Source organism: Quercus lobata, chromosome 5 (genome assembly GCF_001633185.2).
Source record: "Quercus lobata isolate SW786 chromosome 5, ValleyOak3.0 Primary Assembly, whole genome shotgun sequence".
NCBI lineage: Eukaryota > Viridiplantae > Streptophyta > Magnoliopsida > Fagales > Fagaceae > Quercus > Quercus lobata.
In genome coordinates this window covers 67,319,855-67,343,499 of record NC_044908.1, presented here as the reverse complement: position 1 = coordinate 67,343,499, position 23,645 = coordinate 67,319,855, and the positions used below count along the sequence as shown (strand labels likewise).

Here is a 23,645-nt window from a genome sequence, read left to right as displayed (position 1 = left end):
CTAATTCTATACATGCATGCAATAGTTTGTTGCAAGTCATTCAGTAGCTTGTTAAATAAAATGGCATGTTTTCGCTACAAACCAAATATAATATAATTTGTTGGGTTCTAAGACTTTAGGTTTAAATGTATTAGAACTTCATTTTGTAATGTTGGCAAACCATGATCAAAACATTTTAGTCTTGTTTAAATTTGCTCAAAGTATATGTTTTTATGTAAAGTTAGAATCGAGTTGCTGCAGGATTTACTATGTAAATTTGCCTGGCTCGATCGATCGAGAATTAGACTCGATCGATCAAAAGTCGTGCAGATTGTTTTTTCTACAGAATTTCCAACTCAACCCAAGCCTGTCTGACATGTAGGGTTTTATGTTTTCCCTTAAGTATAAAAGGGAAAACCCTAGCCACGTTTTGGAGTTACTCTTTATGCTGTGTGTGTAAATCTTCTATGGAATCTAAAGGTGGTTGCCTTCACACATACTTAGGGTTTCCAAGATTCAAGATTATGTCAAGAACTTGGTGATCAATTCAGTTACAGATTCAAGAGCTTAAAGATACACAAGCAGGAGTGCTTGTACTTGCTGGAAATCTAAGAAAAAAGTAGTCCGTGGACTCGAAACTGTCACGTGGTCGTGGTAGTAAGTTTCCTACTCGAGATAGCAATAAGATGTTAGTGGTCTAAGTCACTATTGTGTAAACTTCAATTCTTTCATGTTGGATTCAGTTTTACCTTAAGGATAGTTAGGTTAAATCCTCCCCAAGTTTTTTACAGGTTTGATTTCCTGGGTTATCATATTGTTGTGTTCTTTATTTTCCACACTTGCCAATGATATGATTCATATGTGTTAACCTAGATCTGCATAATTTACCTAAGTTAATCACTTGGATAAATAACTAGATTAATCTGGTTGTGTTTAAAGGGTCTAAAAACATACATAATTTATTTTGACAAAATATAGAAAAGATGATATAATTAGAAAGCAAAGATTATGGATAAAATTCATATCACACCTTCCATATATTTGGACTCTTGCTTCAGCAGACTTGAATCAAGAAGAGAAAAAAAAATCACACCAATCAGGCCTCAGTTGATCCAACTCACAATTATACGTGTTCTACGCTAAGAATGTCTTCGACATCTCAATAGGTCAAGTTACATCAGGCATAACAAAATACCACATACTAGTATAACATGATTACCAACACTTGCTCCTAGTCGCAAAAGCAAAAAATAAATGTTTATTACCAAAAATATCAATATGATAGGAATGACGAAGGAAAATTTGGATCAAAACTATATTTAAAAACTTGAAAATAGAAGATAAGGTAATTAAAAAAAATACCCTGCAACCAATAAGAATATAGAGCAACTGTTTCAAATCTAGTATTTGCTCAAAAAAATGGAATAGAGAACAAGAATATAGACGCAATTATTAAGTCTTAAATGTTCTCTTTAAGTTGATGATGATAAGGCAAGGCAAGAAATTTTAAAGAGCACCTAAGTTGGTTCAAGTGTGAAGCAAAGGAACTATTAAATTTTGTTAAATGAGCCATGTAGTCAGAATAACTTAGTGTGGATAAAAAGATCAAAACAGTTAGAAGTAACACTTCAAAAAGGCTTTATCCAATATTGCTCGCAGCAGGTATAGAACCTAGTTAAATTGTGCCTTTTGTATATGGGGTTTGATTATATATTTTTTTCAGTTTTTTAAGTTAAGTTTGTGTTTGGTTGCTGGGAATTTATAGGAAGAGAAGGGAAATCTATAATTTGATCGTTAATTTTTACTTTTTAGCTTTTTGGTTTGTTCTAAGTAGTGATATGAATTATGAAGTATTCATTGAAACTAGGAAAAAAGGGGCCACCTTCTTATGATAAAAAGGTTTTTGTTGTCAGAATTCGAAATTGAGTAATAGTGGTAACTTAGATCTGCTCTTTTTGCACTGATGATTTTCACTGTCATCTGGTGCAATTGCTGTAGTGTATAGTAAAATTTGAAAAATAGACTGTTTATTTTACCCTTGATTGGGATTAGTTTAACTCTCTCTCTCTCATAGTTCATTTGTTATGGTTTTACTATATTTTTTTGCAGTGTAAGGCAGTGATTCAACTTGGTGGTGACCTAGGTTGTATGATCAATAAAAGCCATTGGGTCTTTGTTGGAATCCCAAATGCTGTTAAGGTAGGTAGGCAACCTCAAGGTTTTGTTTTTTAATATATAGTGCAATGTAACGATTCCTTTCTTTCTTTCTTTTTTGGTGGGTGAAGGTTATATTAAGGTGTTACACTGTCACAACTATTTAAGAAAACAAGAGTAGCAACAAAGACTAATCAAATAAGTAATAACTACTTTCTCAAAAAAATAACTAAAAAATTTATTATAAGGGTAAAACTTAAATACAATTTTTTAGAAGTTGTACGTTAATTTCTTCAATTAAATTCAAATATTATAATATGATATTCAATAAAACATAAACATTGTCATCTTTCTGAGGAAAATTAAACAGAGTCTTATGAGACTCACTCACAATTCACAAATAAACATAATATATAGTAAACACTCATAATACAAAGACACCTCCTCGTTCTTTCGTAAAATTGACAGTTGTCAGATCCTTTTCGTTCTAAGCGAGAAGTCAGGTTGTTTTTGTCTCAAAGACGAAAAAATGGGTTAGAACGAGCCCCACCAGACTAAGCACGGCATAGGCATAGATAGAACCCTGAAATCCCATATCAATGGTCAGCATATCGAGACCAATGAATATTACTACTTGCAATATCTCTGTTAGTAGACAAACGATAGCGAAGCCAACCCCCCGATATTCTTTCGGAAATGCTTCAAACGTGTAAACTGAAGGCAATCCAGACATGACCGAACATAGCGTAAAAATGTAAGAGCATACCATCACCTTTGTCAGAGTAGGTCCACTGTTAGGAACCAAAAACCCCATTAAGGCCAATTCGACAGTCATGAGTAAGAGTGAAGTTACCAACAGTACCTTGCGCTTTAACTTGACAACCAAAAATACACTGACTATTGAGCCCAAGAGTGATGAAGCAGTAACGTAGTCAGATAGATCTGCGTTGGCCAAGATAGAGGTGAGTTTGGTGAAGTCCTTCACACCAAGTACAGAGGCGGACAACTGCACAATTACTGATGCAACGAGTCCTTTACAATTTTGAAAAACACCATCAACCCGAGACTCAGACTGCGATTGGCCAACTCCCTGAGTCACACAAAAAAATAAAATTAAAAAAAAAACTCAGTTTTACCAATTTCTTTTAATTTTCCTTCATTTTTAAGAGTTTATTAGAGCATTCTCATCAAACATATTAGAATGTACGAGCGCTTTTTTTGACACTTTTGAAGTAAATGGTTCAAATACAAACTATTTTTGGTCAAAATAAAGAGTATGATTTATTTTTAAAAATTTTTTCCACTAATTTTTTTGGAAAATAATTCTATTTCTTTGTAGACTAAACAAGAAAAATTAAAATATTATTTTTTAACTCATTTAAGATTGTTACTAAATATAGAAAAATGAGATAGTTTTATAAAAAATGCTTTCTAAAAAATTAATCATATTCTAGAAACAATTTCCATGTAAGAAGAGGCTTACCTTATGCATAAAGCACAAAACAAAGACAAGCAACAGCAAATGTGGAAGTAAAAGCCAGATGTAGGAGTTCACTAATGATCTCCAACCATCCTGAACAAATTATGAATTTTAAAATTAGTCAGATTAAAAAAATAAAAAAATAAAAAAGAAAGAAAGAAAGAAAGAAAGAAAAAAAAAAAAAAAAAAAAGAGAAGGAATAGATATGAGATAAAATTACCCCAGCAACTAGTAATTGCGATGCCACTAAGCCTATCTGATAAGCAAGGCCAGTGGTAGCTACAATCTTACATTTTGTAGGCCATATCTGAATTATTATAATGGGCATGGATATGCTCATCAAAGAAATCCCAACTCCGAAAATGCCTCTTCCAATGTAAATTTGTGTTGAACTGGCAGAGTAGGACATTCCCAAGCAACCAATAATAGCTGATACGTCAGCAATAAGAAGAAGAAGTAGCACAATTAGTTTCCTGAGTCTTGCTGTACAGAAAATGGCTCCCCCCACAATCGATCCAACGGAGAAGGAAAGTATCAATTCTTTTAAGAACTTTTCTTTGTTTTTGAAATAAGCTGCAAAATCAAGATAAATCAAACACATATTTCCTGAATCATAACCAAGAAGTACCCCGAAAATGCTGAACATAGCAACAAAAATACATTTTTCTATAAATGTCATATTTTCCATTGTTTCAATGAACGAGTTAAAGTAATTAGCATACTATAAACTATGTTATATACATTAAGGCGTTTTAATTTTTTAACAAATAAAACTGTAAAAATAAAATTTAGCCACTTATAGATTGAATTTATAGAACCGTATCCAACGGTTTAAACAATCAACAATGTTTGGTTGCGAGTGTCCTAAGATCACGAACAAACATAAATTATTCCTGGGTTCTTAAAAACCGCGTGTTTAAAAATTTTCCTTTTTTAGTTATTTTTTGTTAAATTGGTTGAAGGACAAAGTAGCTACACAAATTGGTTATAGCTTTACACCATCTATTATGAAAAAGAGATGCTACGTCCATAATATTTTTACAACATTTTCACAACAAATCATAGATAGTTAATTGTTATTGGTTCAAATTTTAACTTAACACTAAGATTACTTTTTTACCCCAACAATAATAACTAGTAATAACCTGCCACTTAAGATTTGTTGTAAAAATCCTGTGAAAATATTGTAAACATATCATTTCTCATTATGAAATTATCATATCAGTTTTTTACTTAAAACTCAATACACCCTACTATACTTAATAACATTTCAATAAATTTCCTATTGGATTGGATTTTTATATAGGTATTAAAATTGATTGTGTGTGATTATGCCTATTCTTTAATACATGATATGATAATGTAACATGTCGGAATTGAAGTGTGTAAAACTTAAGTTTTACAACACATCCTTAAAAAATTTAATCTCTTTTCTTATATATATTATATTTGTTGGTTTAAAGTTAACAAACCTACCTTACAATATAAAGTTATTTTAAATTTAGAAAAAAAAAAATCAAATCTCAACCATTATTGAAAAACCATCATATCTAAGTATTAAAAACTCGATCAAAATAGTGGGTTTCAGTTAGCTCAACTGGTAAAATCTCTTATAGTTGTATAAGAAATCTAGGATTCAATTCCCGTCTACACCAAAAATTGATTGGTGTCTTGGTCTAATGAGAAAGAGCTATCATCAGAAGTGGACGCCATAAGTTAAAACTCTCTCTCTCAAAAAAAAAAAAATCAATCAAAATATGACACAACACTTTCTTGTTGACCCAAATGTCCCAACAAAGTCTACCAAGCACATCTAGTTCAATTTCACTAATTTTGAAGAATTTTCAATTATAATTTCCGTACTTACACATGCAAAGCTTTTTCAACTTTTGAGTTCCTAAAAAGTCTAACAATTTATAGTTTAGCAACTAAACGGGTGTTAAAAACTTACCAAATTTCTAGTTTTGCTTACGAGAGGATTTGAACCATGGACTTTCTTATTGGAAACATCAGACAATTATATGTAATTATTAATTTATTATTCTAATTTATTATTCTGTACAAGTTAAACTACAATACTCTTTAGCTAAGGTGCATCAAGATGGTTTTTGCCTTTTTGATCTTCTTAACAAAAAGTAGGCATCTTCATTTGTGTGTGTGAAATTTCCACGTGGAGACTTGAACCTTAGTTCTTGTGCCTCTTATCTTATGAGTACTTATATTTATAGAAAGACCACTATGTCAAGAGTGTGCGCGGCAGTGGGAAAGGCCAATCTTGTCTTTTCAAAACAACAATATGGTTGGAATGTACCGTAAAAATCCACCTCAAAGCGATCTGTCTTCCCCGCTATATCAGGACAATTAATTGTACTAGGTAAAAAAGGCTTTTAAGTTTTAACTAATAAAAACTATATCCTTAATCTTGGGATGTTCTTGTTTTCAAATACCATCCAGCCTGTATTATCATTTTTGTTCTTTTAAGATCCATCAAAGTTTGGATTTAGATTCTCTAGATTTCCTAGGTTACTCTACCAAATAGATTTCCTTAAATCTTAATCATTCTTTAATAATTTAATGGTTTAGATTTTGCCATGACAGCATTCCACTAACAATAATCTTAATTGTTTTGTTTGCAAAATTATTTTATTAGTTTAAGAGTATTGTTAGTGAATGCTGACATAGCAAAATCTAGACTCTTAAATCATAAAAGAGTTATTAGGATTTAAAGAAATCTATTGGTAGAGTACCCTAGAAAATCTAAAAGATCTGAATCCTCAAAATTTGTACATATCTTTATCAAAAAAAAAAAAAAAATTGCATATATCTTAAATTCAATCTCAGGCTTGGCAATTTATTTCAAAGTCTTTTTGGGTGCGTGGCCTTCTTCTAATGATTATGCAATTTCAATTCATGTAAGGCTTTCGCAATTTTCAGTTCATATCTAATAATGTTCATGTATTCAAAGTTTTCAATTTTTTGAATGCCTTTTTTGTTTGTAATATTAACCATGTTGTTCTTCCTTAGTTTGATTAATGTTAATGTTGCACTTTATGTTTCGCAAAATTGGATGATACATGCTACAATCTTATTATTCTAGCCAAATTCAACCAATAATATCAATTGTGTTTTGGCTGTAGAAATAGGCATATGATATTGCATTCTCTGATATAGATTGTATATGTTTCTCTCTATCTTGGGCAATTGAAGGAAGAATTTGTGCTACATCAACTTATGCCTGGGGATATCATAAGGCATTTGACAGTTTCATTTATCCATTTTTTGATATGTAGTTTGAATTATTCGACTCTATTGAAGACGTGTATTTGTTCTTTTGTAAAATTGTCCAATTGTCTCTGATCTTAGTCTTGAATTCTATATAAACATTCTCTATCATTTACAAATTTTTAGTTTTATATGTTCAAAATGACTTTTTCTTTTTTAAAAATAAAGTGGAAATTTTATAATTATGATCCTTTCCAAGGGGTGCCAGGAGGTTTCAATATAATTATCTTCATAATTTGGATAAAAATTCTTAATCAAATTATAATATTGGACTTGAAAAACTCAAAAGTAATTGACTTTTCTGCTGCTATTATATATGTCTCAATTCTGCATGATGTTAATTTCAAATGATTTTGCAGCTAAGTTCCAAAGGAAGAGATGGTCAATATCCGCATGAAAGATCGCCAAAAGGTTCCTCTAGATTCTTCGAGGACGGAGGTGGGAGAGATCGACACCAGGGCACCTTTCCAATCTGTCAAAGCTGCTGTTAGTCTATTTGGTGAAGTAGCTGTCTCTAGGGACAAATCTGCCGTCAGGAAGTCAAAACTTTCTTCAGAGGTACATATGGTTATTCCATTGCCAAGCCACATTGTTAGAGATTGAACACCAGGACTATTTGTTATTATTAGTGAATTAGAGGCTAGGGTCCATTGCCTGTGATGCAAAGATGGTGCAATAGCCACCGATGATTTTCTGGAATATGTCTTAATGAATACCCAAATAACCTTAATCTAAACTATAAAGTTGCAATGCTTGAGTGACAATGATGGTGAACATAAGATATGATGATGTCTCTTTTATGTAGCATCTTTGTCTAATGTCATAAAGATGTGACCTTTTTCTTCCTTATTTGCCAGAATGTACTGGACAAGGAGACACAACTTCTATTGGCCCAGAATGAACTAAACGAGATTAAGCAACATCTGGTGAAGACACAATGTACAAAAACTCGGGCACTTACAGAGCTTGAAAAGGCTAAGAGAACAGGGCAAGATTTGACCACCAAGCTCAAATCTGTAAATGAGTCCAAGCAATCAGCAATTGAAGCTGCAGAAGCTGTGAAGAATAAATCCAAGAACCTTGAAGTGGAAAAATCAAGAAATGCCATTGGATGTGAAGCTTGGAAACAAGAACTGGATTATGCAAGAAAGGAGTACACAACCATTGTTACTGAACTTGATTCTGCAAAGCAAGAGCTCAACAAAATTCGGCAGGATTTTGATGCTGCCTTAGAAGCAAAATTGGCTGCATTCCAACAAGGAGCAGAAGCTAAGCGTTCTGTAAACATTAACACAAAAAAGGCTAGGGAGCTTTCAAAGGAAATTGCAGCAATGCAATCATCAATTCAACATCTAAAGCATGCCACCCCACACGCCCAACAAGAACACTCAAAGATTGTGGCAGAAAAGGATGCCTGCATAGAATCATTCAAATCTGCCAAGAGAGAAGTAGAGAAAAAAGTGTTGTCCTTGAAAAAAGAGGTTAATCCTGAATCAGATAGAAATTTAGAGGCTAAGTTTGCAGAAACAAGTGCAGAGATTGAAGTCCTGCAAGAGGAGATGAAGAAGGCACATGCTTCTGAAATGGATAGTGTGAGAGTTGTAACCTCAGAGCTCAACGAATCCACAAAGACACTGCAGAAACTTGCTGAAGAAGAAAGCTCTCTTCGAAAATCAGTGAGTTCCCTTCGGCTGGAACTGGAGGATGTGAAGAAAGAGCAGGCTGAATTGAAGGAGAAGGAAGTGGCAGAAGAATCCTTAGCTGCTAAACTGAATACTGAAGTACAGAATAGCAAGGCAGTGGCAGAACTGAAACTCCAGCAGCTATTATCAGAAGCTGAAAATGCTGAACGGGAAGCAGAAGAGATGAAGAGAAATGCTAATAAGCTGAGGCAAGAAGCTGAAGCCGCCACAATTGCATCAGAGGAAGCAGAGAAAATACTAGAACTCGCCTTGAGAGAGGCTGAGGAAGCAAAGGCAGCTGAAAAGAGAGCCCTTGATGAGATGAGGATTTTATCTGAGAAAAAGAATACTCTTCACTCTTTGAACTCAGATTCTGCTCCCACGATCAAGTTGTCATTGAAGCGGTTTGACTCCTTGAGTAGGAAAGCCCAGGAGTCAATAAATTTGGCTGAAAAGCAAGAGCTAGCTGCCATGGCTCAGTTAGAAGCAATCAATGCAAGTAAAAATGAAGCAGATAGAAAGTTGGAGGCCAATTTGAAAGAAATTGATGAAATGAAGACAGCAACCAAGATAGCTCTGACAAAAGCAGAGATGGCAGAATCAGCAAAAACAATGGTCGAGGGTGAACTACGGAGGTGGCGACAACAAGAAAAAATTGGGAGTTCTGAAGCTTCTTCTTCTTTTAAAGAGGATTCAGGGAGGTTGTCAGGGTCAACCCCCCTACTGCTTTAGGATTGTAAAAGCAACACCTGCTAGAGAGATCAGGATGAACCAAGAGAAAATATGTGCTTTGCAAGATCACGTTTGCTCAGTCTCAATGACACTTTTGCATTTGAAGATAAACTAGAATTACTGGAGCTCCTCATTTCCCAGATGAGGCAACCATGTTAGTTATGTGTCTTCCCCAAAAAAATTGTGCAAATTTGAGAGATTCAAAAACAGGGAAAAAAATATTGAACCCTGACATTGTGTAGCCAAAAATCCTTCGTAGTAATTTCTTGGATTCTCAGTAGCAATAGCTAAATGTTTAACAAATTATGTAGGTGTTCCCTAATGGATCATCAGGTTTGTCAATACAGAACTAAAGAGATGAATATAACAGGGAAAAAGAGACGTATATAGTTTACACATATTTCACATTTTGAGATATGTTCTTCAATGGCCGTTTATGAAGTCAGTAAATCAATAGCAACCATGGATTCATGGCTGTTGAAAGCATTCGGTAATCCAAAGGACAGAATGGAACCGGACCGGACAAGGGGCCAAACCATTTGATAATCTCCCATTCTCAGAACCGGTCAACGCAAAGCACTCCATGGTCATTTGCATTGGTAAAAGAAATTGCTTTCAACAAAAACTTGACTTTTTAAATATAAAAAACGAATTTTCAAACAATTAATTATTAGCCAGCAGCCAAAACAATGAAGTAAATCAAACCAATAGTTAACAGTCAAAGCTACAAACTGCTAATTTCTGAAACAGATTCTTCTGCCCTAGTAATATTAGACTTAAATCTGTGCAAACTACAAATGCAATTCTCTAGAGAATTGTCAGGCTGAGGGTATCTTATAAACTGATTATCCAGCCAATATGTCAAGTTACATACACCATATAGATTTTCCCATTGGAATTCATTTTCGGATAACATAAGCCACTATTATTACATTTATATGGTATAACTAGAATGGTGGATCAGGAAGACCATATGCCTTCTACCACAGCTCCAAAAACGTGAATGGGCATTCATCAAGGCTTTTCACGTGTATCACTGCAAATGATGAAAGAAATTGAGCTACATAATTTCAATCATTGTTAATCTTGAGCCCATTTAGCGAGCCAGATATCCCGTTCCCATTCCCAAACTTGTGTAACTCAGATTCTATGGTTTTAGCAATCTCCGTTCCTTCTGCAACAGGTTCAGGCAGATCCACGTGAAAGGAACCATGTTTTATGGGCGCAACAGGTTCACGTTTTGAAGCTTGCTGCTTTATGTAGTTGTAGAGCTGTTGATGGAAGTGATGGTCCAAGGAATAGCAATTTTCATATCCATTCTCTGAATGCCGAGATGATCCAGAGCCTTCATTTCTACAGAAATGTGGGAGAGAAGCATAATCCATTATCTACATCAAACACAAAAACCAACAAGATTAGTCATCTGAAACAAGAGAACAGCAGACTGAAAACCATTCAACAGTTATTCTGCATATTCAGTATTCACTTGAGTTCAAGTGGTAAGGAAACATAGAACTTTTGCCATTGCATCCTTAATCCGTAGCCAGTATTTTTAACACATCTTTCAACAAGTACTTGACATCAGAAGAGGAATACAGGAGGCTTGGTTATTGACTGAAACAGAGCAAAAGGCTGAAACTCCAGCATCCATGAATAGGAGAATATTCCACCCCATCCCATGGCCTAAAACGATAATGCTACTTAAACATTGATATGCAAGCTATCCAATATCTGAACAAAGCTTTGCTAACATCAGCAAAGATACTGGGTCAAAACTACTAGTTATTATAAGAGTATTCCAATAATGATCTCTGGGACACCATGACCATGAAATCCATATCTGCGTATTCTATATACAACAACCATGCCTTTGCAAATTTTTTGGAGTTGGCTAGATTTTTTTGGTTGACTCTTTGTTATATTGCCACGTAAGTTTTGGAATCCTACATTTTTTCACATCATCATTATAATATATATTTTTTTCAATTGATTTTTTGAATATGTGAGTTTAAAGAAATAAAATTCAGTGTTTTAGTAGAATAAAAAGCAACCTAACACTAAACATTCTGATTAAATTACATTTGGCCTTTGCTAAACAAATATTTCTGATTCAATTATATTGCATCTTTTCTTAAAATTCTGTAATTTGACTTTTAATTCATTAATATATTTAAATAAATACCATTTTATCAACTTTCCTGTGTATCACATGGGTTAGCAACTAAATGTATTAAAGACGGAGGAACACTGACAATTACAGTCAGTGGTGAAAGAAGCTATACATAAGCATCCAAATGATATCTAAGTCAAGTATTACAAAAGATTTTGGATAATGGGGGCAGACCTTCAAGAGCTCATCTCGTCCACAACCTGGCAAGACCTGAACTTTTTTCCTTGTCCTTTCTTGCAAAAGTGGCTTGACAACCTGCTAATAGTTAAAGTTACATTGTTACCATACCAAAAAGGTTTGTCCAGGAAAAAGAAGATGAAGAAGAAAATGGAAGGCATTTACTCCTAAATGAGCTTAACATATAAACAAGCGCTCAAATTGAACCAATGCATCAAGGGGAAACACTGGTTTATAGCAAACCAGAATATTAAATTGTATCTATCAACAACATCGAGGCTTACCTTCCAACATGCTGTAAATATATACGGAACATTTACAATGTAATATGTATTTGTCTTCTCTGGGTAGTTCAAGTCATCAATAGTCGATATAATTGTCAATAACTGCAAGAGCAGAAAACACAAGACCAAGTAAATGTTACATGGCTTTAAAAGTTTATACACTACAAAGCTCAACAGAAAAAGTGCAGTGGTTCTTCTCTTAGGGATAGTTAGTTACTTAAAATTTGTTGTTTCAGTATGCCCGAAGCCAAAAAGCATTTGCTTAATGCTGAGCTTTTTGAAGGTACATATGAGTATCAGAACATACATTCATATTACCAATAGGGCAAAACTTAGGTAGAATTCTATAGGTGTTACTTATCAAAATAAAAATAAAAAAGAATTCTTTAGGTGTTGTACCTTAGGTTCTCAATTAAATTCAAACAAATCGCTAATCGAATTTAATTGTCCTTGAGAAAAATAGCAATTTCACGTTGCCTTGATCAATGCTGCCATGTGTTTGAATTTAATTGGCAACCTAAAGTACAGTATTTAAGGAATTATACCTAATATTTTCCCTTACCAATAAATGATGTGCTGATTGTGCTCTTTGAGTAGCCACATCATCCTTTGAATTATTTTTTTCCCCATTTGATGTTACACAGAAACTTATTATGGAGTGCTAATCATATGTTGCTTGTCTTAGAGTTCAACAATCATACTTTCCACTCATAAATTCTCTAAGTGTTTAATTTCCTTCTTGTGTACTCTGATTAATGTATCTTGAGAATGTCCAAAAATCATTGAATGTAGGTCAAAAATTCAAAGTAGATTAATAATGTGTAAGGCTTGGTTACAAATCCGTCCCATCCAAGTACAGGAGTAATGTAGTAACTATTTTTGTTTTTGATACTAATAGAAAAACATTATAAGTATCTAAATAAAACAAATATATATCATAATTTATGGGTGTAATAAGAAGATTGTTCAAAAAGTTAAATGGGTCAGCAGGGAAGAAAATACATAAAACTTCAACAGTGGCAAGTTATTATACCTTAATCTGACTCAGTGCTGAAAGCTTTAGGCCAGTCATGTCCAAAACTTTTACACAAGTGGTAATAGGCCGCCCATATTTTTTAGATGCAGAAGGCTACAAAGGCAGTTTATGTATGAATCAACACAGTGACTTAATATTTTTATAATGCAAAATGCTATAACAGAATATAGAGGCTAAAATACTTATAAAAAAAAATAGCATAGAGGCTAAAACAGCAACAGAAGAAATTTCTAAGAGATTCCAAACTTTCATGCTCACCAAAATTACACGGTCCCGATATTCATTGATTTGAATGTGTGACTGCACATAGTAGTGTACCTGTAAAATAAAAAAGGAACATAAATAAAAATACATTATTAAGACCAGGCAGTAGAAATTGTAGTCTCATATTAGAACTGGTATCAATGAAACGTAAATAAGGAATTTTATCATAATACTTACAGATGCTTTGTCAAACGTGCTGAGCCCAACACCAATTGCAAAGACAGGCAGTCCCTGGAGAGTAATAAGACAAGAACATGTGAGAGTAATGCAATTATGATCATTACTTTGAATTAGGTGATCCCCATGGAGCAACATATTGCAGTATTTAATACATAAACACTATGCTAGCTAAAGAATAAAGAATGTAAATGCTGTAAACAATATAATTTTTTGGTTGAGAATGAGAACCTCTTTTGAGTAACCTGACAGTCCTATAAGCTGTGAATCACGCACTGCTCTGTACAGCTCAGTAGGGCCTATGGGTTTCTGTATAAAGAAACAGCATCCACATGAGAAACAAAAGAATTCATTGGCAATGGCCAATACTATGCTTATAGTTTTTTTTTTTTTTTTTTTTTGAACAAAACCACTAAGCTAACACAATCGTTGACACCAAAAAAAAAAAAGGCTGTGTATAATGTGTTTCTTGGGGGGTGTGTGCGTGTGTGTGCTCGTGAGTTGATGTCCAACTAATGATAAGAAACATTAGTGCTACGGGAAATTGGTTTGGCAAACAAGACTCAGATATTTGGAACATGGTGCCAGCTTGTTTGATGTGGCTTGTTTAGAAAGAGCGGAATAGGCATACTTTTGAAGACATGGAGAGCCACTTGGATCAATTGAAAACTTTGTTTGCTCAGACTCTTTGACTGGTCCCAGATTTGGGGTTCACACAATGTTCTTCTAATTTAGAGTTTCAAGTTTTACTTAGATTTCCCTTTTGAGACTTTTGTACTTTTTGGACACTTTATGTTCATCATTGTGAACATAAAGTATATTTGATTTTTAATACAATTGCAATACTTAAAAATAAAAATAAATAATAGTGCTTGGAGTCTAACAACTTGACAGTCCAGCTGCCCTAACATGATTTTCATCCATAACATGGGAAATTATAGATAGTGGTTTTCTATATACTGGCCAGATCAAGAAGCCACTGCTATGCCAATAGATTAAAGGATATAACATCCAAATGTGGCCTCTATAAGTCTAGAACTATGATGGCCCACCCATGGTAGCTTCAATAACCATATTGGTCATATAGGCACTCAGACTAGGTAGCCACAAAAGTTAATGATAAATTTAGTTTATGAATAAAAGCAAAAATTACCAGAAATTGGTTCACAAGGTAAATTGCAGACAAGGGATTAATACATTTTACATCACGCCAAAGATTTTTTACTTTTTATCAATCACACAATATGACATTGGGTACCACCTTGCCTTAAACAAAAAGAACAGAAAGGATTCTAAGAGCTGATGTCTAACTTGATAGCTCAAATCAATCAAAGATCTTACGAAAATGATCAGTTGATATAATATATTTGGAAAAATAATCAGCAATTAAACATCCCTGGATAAATTATGAGCTTCAAGAAAATGTGACACCTTAAGCAGAAAAAAATACAAACTTACTGCTAAGATGTTGTCAATCTCATTCTGTACCCTCCAGTTTAAACTGTCCAACAACTGGAACATCATACAAGCATAAAGTATGTCAACATTTAAAACAAGAATCATAGTTGAATGTTTCAATAACGTAATTGTAAAGATTTGCAAAAATTTTCAACCAAAGACTAATATCTAACCATTTTGTGGGCTTTGGGAACATTCCACTCCCTTGCTTTTAGGAAACGTGCTAGATTTTCAGTTGGATACCCTTGATGAACATTCTGCAGATAAAGAGATAATTGTTACATCCATTCAATAAACACAAATATCAATTAATTTAGATTAGGAGCATAGCATGAAGTGAGGCTCAAAGCAAGCATCTCTTACCTACAAACTACACTAAATTTTTCACCAACTGCATGAAAAGATAAGGAACAAAATGAAGAAAACTTCTTCCATCCCCACCAACCCTTAAAGACAAACTATCTCCATAAATAATGGAGGCCTAAATGCAAAAAATACCCCCGAGGGTTTGGGTCTATTTCAAAAACACCCCCTAGAGTATAATTCTTGCTTATAACTCCCTAGGGTTTTCATATCTGCCAAATTAACCCTTGGGACTAACTTTCATTAGCTCTTACGGAAAAATTACTAGAGCATCATATATCAGTGCTTGCAAATCAGTTGGTGAGGCTTCTTAATGTGGTCATGTGATATTTCCGTCCATGAGAGCTAACAAAAGTTAGTTCCAAAGGTCAATTTGGTGAATATGATAACCTCAGGGAGTTATAAAGAAAAATTGAAACCCTGGGGGGTGTTTTTGCAACTGACCCAAACCCTTGGGTGTGTTTTTGCATTTTGGACAATAATTTATTCCAAAATATTCGGTAGTGAAAAATCTGATGTAGACCATTATGTATTTTACACTGGGGATTTAACAAGTTATTTAGTGATTGATTGGACAAGTTTATTGTGAATTAATCCACACATATAGATAATTCAACCACAGTTATCAAGTACAAAATCTAAACGCAGTAAATATAATGAAAGGAGATGGTCTAGTGGTTCCCAAGCCTCATGAGATCCTATGTTCAAAATTCTTAGCCAGCATCTTGGGCCAAATCCTAAAGGAATTACTCTCTGTAATTACCTTCTGTGTGTGGGACTGGGGAACTATACATACCTGGAGGAATATTTAGGTGCTCGGTGAATTCTGGACACCACGTTAGCAAGAAAACAAAAAAGTAATAGGACACATATTTGGTAACAAAGCAGAAAACCAGTGAAGAACATCTTCAATGTAAAAAACACTCCAGGGATTCAATTCTGCAGAAAATTCACAATAGAAAAAGCAGTTACAAATAGTCTATTCACAAAACCTTTGCACTAGAATCTGCTGCAACCTCTGAAACGACTTGTTTGCCTGCCTACTGCAACAACCATAGAACCTCTAGAATCTTCCAAAGTCAAAATCCTCCACAAACAAACCTCATCTACATGAACCAGAACCCTTGAAACTCCAAGGACCTCCTTAAAGATTTGATGGAGTGGACTCACTGTAAAAGCTCTCGGATTTTCAAAACAACCTCTAAATCACTTTCTTTGGGATCACAAGATGAGTGTGTAGAATATAAAGGCTTTTCAGTCTTGCTGAAGGAAGAAAAAGGCAAAGGTTTTGTGTTTCTATGGGTGTAGCAGCACTTTTCTCTATTTAAGCCCATACAAGGCATGGTTTTTATAGGTGTACAAGCAGGTCATGAAAGCCCTTATGAAAGTAGAAACAGAATTATGATCAACGCAATCTCGCTCAAGCAAGCCTCAAGCGAGTGACGGGCTATGCTTTAATGTTCAAGTGAAATTCTCAGTTTTCAATTCTCTTGAGATCTTCAAGGCAGCTTAGGACTAACTTTTACAATAAATGAAATACATCCAAATATTTGAATACAACCTTTGTAATGGAATTAGCCAACACTTAAAAACCTAACAAGTAGAAATCAGCAATCACTCTTAACGGAAAGTACAGTGTTTGTTTTCCCTCAATTGAGAAGATATAATGACCTTGTCCAGTGGGTGGAGTCTAGATACTTTGATGCAGGCAACATGCTATCATTTCTAACTTCACCCTCCAAACTTGCCCAACATTGGATACGAGAATCAAGAATTCTTGACACCGTTAAGAAAAGCTTGTGAACTGTTGCACTTTTTTAGAGAAATACCATTTAAAATGAATGAGATTTACCAAATTGGCAGCCAAACACCACATTAAATGACAACCCATGGAATATTTCCAGGAACTACTTTTTTGATGACCAAATATTGTAGAATATGCCAAATCCTGTGGACAACCATCATAGCTGACAAAATCTTTGAGGCATTGTGGTAAGGGCATAGCATAACCACTTCCATTGAGTCTTACACAGTCCACAAAGCAGACCTTATGCCTTGTCAAGTACTCTTTGCTCATATCACATTCTGGGAATGGTCACACATTTCCTCCAGGTTTTATTCTCCTTGATCACCCCCATAAAACATGAAATGAATTGGTCAAATGGGAATGTGTGGTAATTGAATCTTATCTAACTCCACAAGAATAATTTATTGTAGTTATGACTCTGAAGAAAGAGAAGCAATGAACTTCAGCTTGTGAATTCAAATCACACTGTGGTGCCAGGAATTAATTGATATTAGACCCTTGTTCTGAATCACATCACATTCAGTTCACCGCACAAAAAAGAGCTGGTAGGCACCAAGAAGACCCAGTTGCCAGATCAAACCATTCAATCAGCCAACCAACTATTAAGATAATTCAGGATCAAACTCTATTGCTCACAAAATTCACCCAAAAAAAGAAAAAAATTTCTAGCTTTCATTTTTGCCCAATTGCAACTAGAAAGTTACTAAACAAAATACACAAAAATATCAAATTTAAAAATAAAAATAAAAAATACAGGAAAAGAGGGGAAATGCAAACCTGATATGATTTCTTCAATGGCTCCTCAACTGCCATTATTCAAAAAAAAAAAAAAATTAATGCAAAAGAATAGCATTAAAAAAAATTTAAAAATAAAAAATAAAAAAAGGAATCTTTAAATGAAAAAGAGAAAGTAAGAGCAGGAAGTTGGGTGAAGCAGAGACCTTGATCTATTAGTGCTTGCAACTGCCTGATCACTTCCTGAGAAGCAATACCCATTTCTTCTCTTCCACAAATTTGCACAAATGCCAAATGCACACCCCCAAAAAATCACTACTTTTCAAGCTCTCTTTCTCTCTCTATTTCTCTCTCTCTTCTTTGACTCTTTTTGGATTTTTTTTTTTTTTTACTTGAGCTTGGTGATATACAGAGGCAACTTACCAGCTAAAAAGTACACTACAACTAAAAAAAAAAAAAACTAGAGAGAGAGAGAGAGAGGTCAACAAAGGCGGGCCTACAAGACAGTCACCCCACTTTCACTCTCTACCTAGAAATTGAAGCTCGCTCTCTCTCTCTCTCTCTCTCTCTCTGTGAAATAAATTGATAACATTATTTTTTCTTTTTCTTTTTCTTTTTTTGCTTTTGCTTTTGCTTATATGTAGTTTAAAGTTAAACTAGTTATGTTGTTTTTCTGTTATCTTACAGATGAAAAAGCAGAACAAGTTTCTATGCTTCCTAGATAACTTTCATTTGCTGCGTGCGCTGGTTTTTTTTTTTTTTTTTTTTTTTTCAATTAAACCTTGTGATTGTAGTTGTGTTTGGTTCAATGACAATTTTATTTACAAACATTTTGTTTCATCGCATGTCTCTACAGATCAAATCGTTCTCCTCTCAACTATCAAATTATCAACAAATAAAAAAATACAAATATTTTATTGTTATATTTATCACCATAAAGTTTAGATTCAAATGGAACTCTTCTATGCATAATCCATATTATCTAATTTTATGTTATATATTATTTTCATTAACCAAAGTTTAGATTTAAATGAAACTAGATTACGTCCTTATTAATTGATTTTTATATTTTATTTTCAACAAAAAATAATTTTTGTGATTTGATCCAATCACAATTTAGTTCAACAAATTCTTTCAATTACTACATTTGGTTCCTAAGGTTTAGAACTTTGGATTAAAATAAAATCATTATAAGTACTTTATTTTAATCCAAACTTTTGGGTTGAAACATAACAATTGAAAGTTTATAAAATAAATTGTGACAGTATCAAATCACGTAGAGATAAATTATAACTCTCTCTTTTCTTATAAAATCTAACTAAATATAAAAAGATAAATATTTTAAACCTAGAACAGCCAAAATTTGTTTGCATTAACTTATTTTTATTGGTTTATTTTATTTAAAAATACAATTTTTCTTTTTCTTTTTTGGTTTTTCTTTTTAAAGAAGAGAATGGGAGTTGGTTAAAAAGGGTAGGTGCCAATAGGTAAGCCCATTGCCAATAAGATGTATAAATTAAATTTAACAAAATGGGATTTTAAAGAGGGTAAACAATTGACTGAAAATAAAAACTTGAGTTTTAGTTAAAACTAGTCGCTAACCCGTGCTATAACCCGTGCTATGCACGGGAAAGTTCAAGAAATTTATTTTAATATATTATATGTTTTTTTTTTTTGCCTTTATTAAGCACTAATAAATAAAATTTGTATATTTGAACAAATAAATCAAGGTTTATAATAACAATTTCCACATTAAAATTGCAATAATATAATATCAAAAACTTACATACAAATAAATACAAAAATAATTTGTTTATGCTTATATGCTCCCACTTCTCATGGCTGGAAATCTTCATTATTGTATACAATTGTATCTTTGTATGATGTAACATAAAGTTAGAGCAACATAAAGTTGTTTTCAGGCCCCCGGCAGTGTTCTTTCTTTTCCATGGTACCCTAGATCTCCCAAAAGTGCAACTTATATGCCTTGAAAAAGAAAATAACTTATTAACTTCCTTGACAATAACAAAGACCACCACATGAAAATGTCCACTTAACAGAATAAGAATCATATTATTTAATTTCACTAATCCACCATTGAATTTCGTAACTCACATTAAAGATAACACCAAAGACTTTAAATCACATACAGTCCATCGTTTCCATCATGAAAATCAAAAGATATGATCATGTGGTTTGAAAATCATCTTCTAAAGCATTGCATTGTCAAATAAGAAAAAGAATATATCAAGCATTGAACACACACTTAAAATGGAATGTAAAACACTGGTCCTTTTTTAACTTGATAAGTGCAGCTCTTTTATCTAACTTCAACATTAAAATTTGCAAGATAGGAATTTAATATTTTTTAAAAAAAATTATATCCCTGAAATTATTATTTAATGGGCAAAGAGAAAGCAAAGAGTTAAAAAAATGCTTTCACATCTATCTTCAACATGAGTCTTTTCTACCATCCACACAAAGTCAATCACAAAGCTATCATGCATGAAAATGTTTGTGGAGTGGTCTCACACCATTGGCATAAATGATATGCATTTCAAAGTGTTTTGATTATTCAACCTTCCATCAAACCCCATCTATTCTATAGATCATCATGTACAATTCAAATTCCCATTCTCACTACTTTAAAGTAGCATCACATCAACAATAACAATATTAAAAAGTTAAGTGATATGATTATGAATCTTTAGTACTCTTCTCAAATACTACCAATATGCATGAGTATTCATTCATCTGATAAATAATTTAATATGCATATGAGTAATCAAGTCAATTTGTGGAAACTTAATATGACATTTTTAATTTGGTATGTGCAAACATGTAAATATGACATTTCAAGTTTAATTTGCATTCAGCAGCATGTGATTGCAGAATCCTTAAAAGTGATGTGCACAACTTTTCTTTTTCATTTTTCTTTTCCAGCTAAATGTGCATTACCGTTCTAGAATTTTTGCAAAGTATATTAGAAGATACTATAAAACTGGAGGAAAAAAAAAACCAAAAAGAAATTGAAAGAAGTTGGAAACACACAACTAAAAAGAACCATCAATTTGATAAATCACTCATTATATATTTATAAATTCATGATCAACTGTCTATTAATTGTAGATATCAAGAAGCCAACTCTATCTCAAACTGACAAGTCTGTCTTTGTGTGTTTAAGATTAGAGATAGATTTTTTATTCTAAGATAACATATCTACTCGTTATAATTAGCACATAGCTAAAAGGAAAGTCCAATTGTACCCTTATGGCCTGCACAATCCTGATGAGTAATGCCTACTTAAGATCCAAAAAACTCAACTTCAATTTCTTTACAATTAAACCTAATAGTAATCAAGTAATTGAATAGCTTTGAGACAAAGTATACCTGTAACTGACAGTCTTAAGACCTGTAAAACATAAATCACATCAGAATATACCTAATTAATTATACAAAATGATCCACGATTAATGAATGCACATAATATCAAAAACAACAATGAGGATAGAACCTCTGTGTGGATGATCTGGAAATCCAATGGAAGGAGTCATTGCAATCCATATCAATAAAAGAAATTTGAAAATTTAATACCCAGAAGATGGAAAGTCAAGAACAAAATAACCATGAATCAAAGTTGAAACCAACCAACTGATAAAACAAATAAAATAGCTATATAAAGATTCTTGAATCCCAAACACACTAAATAAAAACCCAAAATTATCTATAATTTGAATCCTACAATTTCTCACTGACCAAACAAAAATCATTATTATTATTAAATACCAAAGCAATAACACAAAAAGAGAGGGATGGGATGGAACATAAATTTGAACATCTTCTTTGAGCTACATGTTCTATGTTAATTTAAAATTTCTAAGATTCCTTGAATTTCATATGAAAAGATGCTAGTCTCACATCAAGGAATTTAGGATTTTGAACATGAATAACACAAAAAGAGAGAGATGGGATGGAACATAAATTTGAACATCTTCTTTGAGCTACATGTTTTATGTTAATTTAAAATTTCTAAGATTCCTTGAATTTCATATGGAAAGTTGCTAGTCTCACATCAAGGAATTTAGTATTTTGAACATAATGTTGTAATAATGTACTGAAAATAGAAATCATGAAAATGAAGATAACTCACCTTGCACAATTAGCTAACATTACAGCAACCTTATTTAGCTTGGCTGGAATGAAATTGAATTTCCACTAATACAATCCTAGCAACAGAGTATAAAATATTAAAATATCAGCAACTAAAAAGTTCATAGCTTTAAAATTTGGAGTTAGAAGATTGCATAGCAAAGATCAGCTGCTAAAAATAAAAATGCCAACCAAGAAGAAACTTAAGAGGGAGATCATCACTAAGCCGCCCCTCTTTTAATGAGCTAAACTTTGAACATGACTTCTACCTTATGTGCAAAAGGGCTTTTACAAAGTATAAAATAATTAACTTGAGAAGGATCTTAAAAATAAAAAATAGGAATGAAAATACAAGCAAAAACACCTCAAACACCTCATATGCACTATGTAGAATCCCATATGCAGAATCCCACTGCAGACATAGCATCAAACACCTTACAGGCACTATTATAGACTCTTTTTATCATTTTGTCAAATAAAGCAAAAACTGATATTTAAATTGCCACAATTAAAAGCACAACCCCCATTCCAAATTTGAGAGATAAGTAGGATAATTAATCGATATTTAGAGTTACCCATGACTGAATTAGACTTCATTGTTTCAACAGGGTATATCAATAGTTAAAAAAGACGTTATGTCTCTATTGAGAATAATCTAAAATGTCACTGTTATACACGCACAAACTGCTATTCAGCAATCCCTTTGCTAAACTTTAAAGGATCAAATCTTGGCAAAGTAGAAAGCAAAATTTGAATATTTTGTTGGAGAGAAAAACAGAAAGGAGAAGATTCTAGGAAGGATGGTAACTTGGAAAATTAGTGCCAAACACTGATGCTACAGTCAAATATTATAAAGATCAGTCATAAAAGAACACAACTCTTGCGACATCAAAAGACAAATAGTTTCTATTTGGGGGAGCTATCCCTATGATGTTAATGATTGGGAAATTAAAACAACTATTCGATGACACCAAATCCATACTATATGTAATCCTTTTCTACTTGGGTTGTGAGGAAAATTCACTGTACCATTCAATTAAACATCTTCAGAAAACAACGGTGACAAAAAGGGGCAAGCTTTTTCATCATATATAGCAAATTTAATAAAACAATTCGTCAACGGCAACATAAATCTATAATATAAAGAGATAGAATTTCCCAATTCAATATAATTGAAGAAAGAAAACCTTGGATTTGAAGTGCAACCGCTGGTCAGCCTTGCAAGCCGTCAAGAATTCTGGCTTCTTCATCATTGTACCAGTTTCCTTTCCTTGGTTTCCGATCGGCTTTTCCTTCTTTCTCATCCTAAGTTTTGGATTTTGATTTTGGATTTTTGGGGGAAGGAGAAGGTTTTGATTTTTGGAGAGAGAGGGTTTCTGAGGAGAGAGAGGAATGGTCGTATATGTTGCCCATGGTTTTGCTTTTGCCGTGGTTTTGATTAGAATTTAGGTTTTTAGTTTTTTGTATTATCGGGCTTTAGGAAAAAAATAATCAGAACTTTTGTTTTTTTTTTTTTAAATAATGCTGACGTAGAAAATTGTGAAAGCTTAAAAAGCTTCGGTTTTATATATATATATATATAGACTAGGGGTGGCAAAATCAACCCAAATTCATTTACCCACCCAATTAAACCCAATTAACATTAATATTTATTAGGTTTTAATTGGGTACCCAATTAGATCCAGTTATTATCCAACTATCATTTCTACAAATCAC

At 33.1% G+C, this 23,645-nt stretch overlaps 3 protein-coding genes and 1 long non-coding RNA gene across 6 annotated transcripts; 1 reads left to right on the top strand and 3 right to left on the bottom strand.

Moving 5' to 3' along the window:
* Window positions 1-2,632: 2,632 nt before the first annotated feature.
* On the bottom strand, window positions 2,633-4,301 carry LOC115990985. Its single transcript, XM_031114745.1, has 3 exons — window positions 3,834-4,301; window positions 3,617-3,706; window positions 2,633-3,223 (listed from the first exon to the last, which is right to left on the bottom strand). The coding sequence occupies exons 1-3, from the start codon at window positions 4,299-4,301 to the stop codon at window positions 2,633-2,635; spliced, it is 1,149 nt and encodes a 382-aa protein (XP_030970605.1).
* Window positions 4,302-6,443: 2,142 nt separating this feature from the next.
* On the top strand, window positions 6,444-9,550 carry LOC115992403 (WEB family protein At1g12150-like). Its single transcript, XM_031116594.1, has 3 exons — window positions 6,444-6,525; window positions 7,255-7,453; window positions 7,753-9,550. The coding sequence occupies exons 2-3, from the start codon at window positions 7,274-7,276 to the stop codon at window positions 9,307-9,309; spliced, it is 1,737 nt and encodes a 578-aa protein (XP_030972454.1). The 5' UTR covers window positions 6,444-6,525; window positions 7,255-7,273; the 3' UTR covers window positions 9,310-9,550.
* A 426-nt stretch (window positions 9,551-9,976) lies between these two features.
* On the bottom strand, window positions 9,977-18,173 carry LOC115991727 (phosphatidylinositol/phosphatidylcholine transfer protein SFH2-like). Of its 2 annotated transcripts, XM_031115598.1 has the most exons (11): window positions 17,987-18,173; window positions 17,823-17,851; window positions 15,049-15,132; window positions 14,876-14,929; window positions 13,649-13,726; window positions 13,418-13,471; window positions 13,235-13,294; window positions 12,974-13,069; window positions 11,941-12,042; window positions 11,654-11,734; window positions 9,977-10,697 (listed from the first exon to the last, which is right to left on the bottom strand). In XM_031115598.1, the coding sequence occupies exons 1-11, from the start codon at window positions 18,039-18,041 to the stop codon at window positions 10,380-10,382; spliced, it is 1,011 nt and encodes a 336-aa protein (XP_030971458.1). In that variant the 5' UTR covers window positions 18,042-18,173; the 3' UTR covers window positions 9,977-10,379. The 2 variants fall into 2 exon arrangements, with proteins under 2 accessions (XP_030971458.1, XP_030971459.1); XM_031115599.1 differs by lacking the exons at window positions 17,823-17,851; window positions 17,987-18,173 and adding an exon at window positions 16,231-16,513 and having other exon boundaries at window positions 10,005-10,697.
* A 1,343-nt stretch (window positions 18,174-19,516) lies between these two features.
* LOC115992810 lies at window positions 19,517-23,387 on the bottom strand. 2 transcript variants are annotated; one of them, XR_004092675.1, is made up of 4 exons: window positions 23,117-23,387; window positions 21,931-22,006; window positions 21,171-21,192; window positions 19,517-19,766 (listed from the first exon to the last, which is right to left on the bottom strand). It is a non-coding gene; the product is annotated as an uncharacterized LOC115992810 (long non-coding RNA). The 2 variants fall into 2 exon arrangements; XR_004092674.1 differs by having other exon boundaries at window positions 21,171-22,006.
* Window positions 23,388-23,645: the final 258 nt, after the last annotated feature.